The following is a 3,797-nucleotide window of genomic DNA, read 5'->3' as shown; positions in this document are numbered from 1 at the left end:
GCACTTGAGACTCTCCCTGAGATGTTCTCACAGTTTAAGGTTAGCTATAACATGAATAAGCTAAACATGTCCCTGACTGAGTTGATGAAGGAACTCCAAAATGCTGAAAGTGTTCTTAAGACTAAAACTGGTGATGCATTTGTTGTTGTTTCTGCTGGACCATCTTATTCTAAGCCGAAAGTAAAAATGGGAATAAAAGGAAGAAGCCCAACAAGAAGGGTCCACAACAAAATGAAAAGAAGGTCAAGGTAGATGGCAAGCCTAAGGGAAAATATTTCCATTGCGGAGAAAAGGGTCATTGGAAAAGAAACTGCCAAGGATATCTAGCTTCCAAGAAGCAGACTAGTGGTGAGTTATCTTTTATTGAGTCTTGTTTAGTGGTTGATTCTACTGATACTTGGATTGTAGATTCTGGATCCACTAATCATATATGCAATACATTGCGGGGGTTCCAAGTAACCAGAAACCTCAATGAAGGAGAACATACTCTAAGAGTTGGCACAGGGGCTGTGGTGTCTGCAAAAGCTGTTGGAATTGTTTATCTTTATTTTTTGAATAATAAACATTTGGTTTTAAGACATTGTTATTATGTTCTGGAGATTACTAGAAATTTGATTTCTGTTGCTTTATTGTTTAGACAAGGATATTATGTTCATTTTTCACAAATGGTGGTTGATATTACCTTGAATAAAGCCCTTATTTGCACGGGACATTTGAATAACGATTTGTATGTAAACAAGATGACAGCTCTTTGCATCACATTGAATCCAACAAACGAATTATATTGTCTCCCACTAATGAAACTTATTTGTGGCACTTGAGACTTGGTCATATCAACCTTAATAGAATTCAACGGTTGGTAAAGGATGGTCTTTTAAGTAGTTTAAAGGTGGAATCTTTGCCTGTATGTGAATCCTGTTTGGAAGGTAAGATGACTAAGAGATCTTTTAAATCTAAAAGACATAGAGCCAATGAATTTTTTGAATTAGTGCACACTGATGTATGTGGACCAATTAGTGTACAAGCTAGAGGAAGATTTGAGTATTTCATCACCTTCACTGATGATTAATCTAGATACAGTTATGTTTACCTAATGTCCCACAAATCTGAATCTTTTGAAAAGTTCAAGGAATTCAGAAATGAAGTGGAAAAACAATTAGGTAAGAGCATAAAAACACTTCGATCAGACAGAGGTGGCGAATATCTATCCAACGACTTTAGAAAATACTTATCAGATAATGGTATCATATCCCAATTGAGCGCACCAGCTACATCTCAGCAGAATGGTGTCTCTGAAAGGAGAAATAGGACTGTGTTGGACATGGTTAGGTCTATGCTAAGTTTCTCTAAGCTCAGTACATCCTTTTGGGGATATGCTATCCAAACTGCAATATACTTATTGAACATGGTTCCTTCTAAGTTTGTCTCTAAGTCACCTATTGAATTGTGGAATGGGCGCGTGCCTAATCTAAGACATATTCAGATATAGGATGTCATGATTATGTGCTAAAGAGAAAGATGGATAAAATGAAACCTAGATCAGAATTATGCATGTTTGTTGGATATCCGAAGGGAATAAGAGGATATTACTTCTATAGTCCTCAAGACAAGAAGGTATTTGTAAGTACAAATGCAACCTTCTTAGAGGACAAGCACATAGAAGAGAGTGAATCAAAGAGTAAGGTTCTTTTGGAAGAGATTGCTGAATCATATACTCCAGAGATCCGCACTGAACCTACTCAGTTTGAATTCACATTTCTACCACCATTAACCACTGGTTTCCAAACAAATGAAGTGGTAGAAGACGTTGGTTGCAATGATCGGTCACCCCATCATATCCAAATGGAGAATGAAGGAAATGATCAAGAAGAGAACTTAAGACAACGACAATCAATTCCAATCAACCAAGAACCTCCACAACTTAGACGTAGTGGGAGGGTCATTCGACCACCTTCTAGATACTTGCTCTATGGAGAATCGTTTGATGCGGTTTCCATTGAACAAGAGGAGGATCCCATCACGTACAAAGAAGCTATGGAGGATGTTGACGCTGACCAATGGAGGAGTGCCATGGAATTAGAAATGAGATTCATGTACACTAACTCCGTCTGGGTTCTTGTAGACATTCCTGAAGGTGTGAGACCTATAGGGTGTAAGTGGGTCTACAAGAGAAAGAGAGGAATAGACGGAAAAATAGAGACCTTTAAGGCTAGATTGGTAGCCAAAGGTTTTAACCAAAGAGAAGGAATCGATTACGATGAAACCTTCTCACCTGTGGCTATGATAAAGTCTATTCGGATCCTCTTATCCATTGCAGTTCATTTTGATTATGAGGTGTGGCAAATGGATGTCAAGACAACATTTCTTAATGGAAATCTTGACGAAACCATTTATATGGTACAACCAGACGGTTTTATTCACAACGGTCAAGAGCATAAAGTATGCAAACTGAAAAAGTCTATTTATGGACTTAAGCAGGCGTCTAGGTCTTGGAACATCAAATTTGATCAATCTGTGAAATATTATGGTTTCGATCAAAATCTTGATGAGCCTTGTGTCTATAAGAAAATTTTGGATGACAAGGTGATTTTTCTTGTGCTATATGTGGATGACATCCTACTTATTGGGACTAATGTAGGGGTGATGACATCTGCTAAAAATGGTTGTCTCAACAGTTTGACATGAAAGACTTGGGAGAAGCAAGTTATGTTCTAGGTATCCAAATCCTTCGGGATAAAGAACAAACGGATTGCTTTATCTCAATCTTCAAATATTGATAAAATATTGGTGAGGTATGCAATGAAAACTTCCAAGAAAGATCAAACACCTTTTAGACATGGAATTCACTTGTCAAAGGACCACAATCCCAAGAATCCAAGTGAAGTGGAATACATGAAAAGAGTTCCATATGCTTCGGCTGTAGGAAGTCTTATGTATGCTAATGCTATGAACTCGACCAGATATTTGTTATGATGTTGGGATTGTTAGTAGATATTAGTCAAACCCAGGACCAGAGCACTGGATTGCTGTAAAACATATTCTCAAGTATCTTCGCAGAACTAGAGGGTATATGTTGGTTTATTCGGCTTCAAAATTGGCACCTGTGGGTTATACTGATTCTGATTTTCAAGCTGATAGAGATTCTCGTAAATCCACATCAGGATCTATGTTCACATTGGGTGGTGGTGCCGTTGTTTGGAGGAGTATCAAGCAATCATGTATTGCTGATTCCACAATGGAAGCAGAGTATGTAGCAGGCTTGTGAAGCAGCAAAAGAAACAGTTTGGCTGAAAAAGTTTTTGCTAAGCCTTGAGGTTGTTCCTGCTGCATCAAATTCCATTACTTTATACTGTGATAACAGGTGGTGCAGTGGCAAATGCAAAAGAACCAAAAAACCATCAGCGTGGAAAACAGTATATTCTCTCTTGTAAATATCAACTTTCCAGAGCCATTTGTTCCCATGTTTAGTTGCCAACATTCATTTAATGCAGCGATGGATCAAGAAAGGATTGAAACAAATTTGTTTTTCGTCCGATAAAAAAAAAAGTAAAATGTTATAAGGATTTGAACGTTAGAATCCAAAACTATAAATTGAGAGTGTCTTCATTAATTTGAAGCCCCTAACATCTTATAAGTATACAAGCTCTCAATTTTCTTAAGAATTCCAAACACACTCATTCGAAATATTCTTAAACCGCTCGCAACCCCTCGTGTTCATGTTTAATACAGATAATCAATGATCAACAGAGCTTCTCACAACTTCTTAAGTCGTTGTTTTAGTCACATACGAGAGTTTT

At 37.5% G+C, this 3,797-nt stretch overlaps 1 protein-coding gene across 1 annotated transcript; it reads left to right on the top strand.

Moving 5' to 3' along the window:
• Positions 1-2,799: 2,799 nt before the first annotated feature.
• Positions 2,800-3,265, top strand: LOC140835415 (secreted RxLR effector protein 161-like). The gene is made up of 2 exons (XM_073200907.1): positions 2,800-2,933; positions 3,058-3,265. Exons 1-2 carry the CDS (start codon positions 2,800-2,802, stop codon positions 3,263-3,265), a joined length of 342 nt encoding a protein of 113 aa, XP_073057008.1.
• Positions 3,266-3,797: the final 532 nt, after the last annotated feature.

The sequence above is a fragment of the Primulina eburnea genome, chromosome 6 (genome assembly GCF_022965805.1).
Source record: "Primulina eburnea isolate SZY01 chromosome 6, ASM2296580v1, whole genome shotgun sequence".
NCBI lineage: Eukaryota > Viridiplantae > Streptophyta > Magnoliopsida > Lamiales > Gesneriaceae > Primulina > Primulina eburnea.
The sequence above is the reverse complement of the archived record's forward strand: the minus strand, read 5'-3'. Positions and strand labels throughout refer to the sequence as shown.

Bases quoted from the DNA above. Each gene is read 5' to 3' on its own strand.
- LOC140835415 (XM_073200907.1), top strand. From the start codon at position 2,800: ATGAAAACTTCCAAGAAAGATCAAACACCTTTTAGACATGGAATTCAC. The intron at 2,934-3,057 runs GTATGCTAATGC...GTATCTTCGCAG, and splicing joins TCGGCTGTAGGAAGTCTTAT to AACTAGAGGGTATATGTTGG.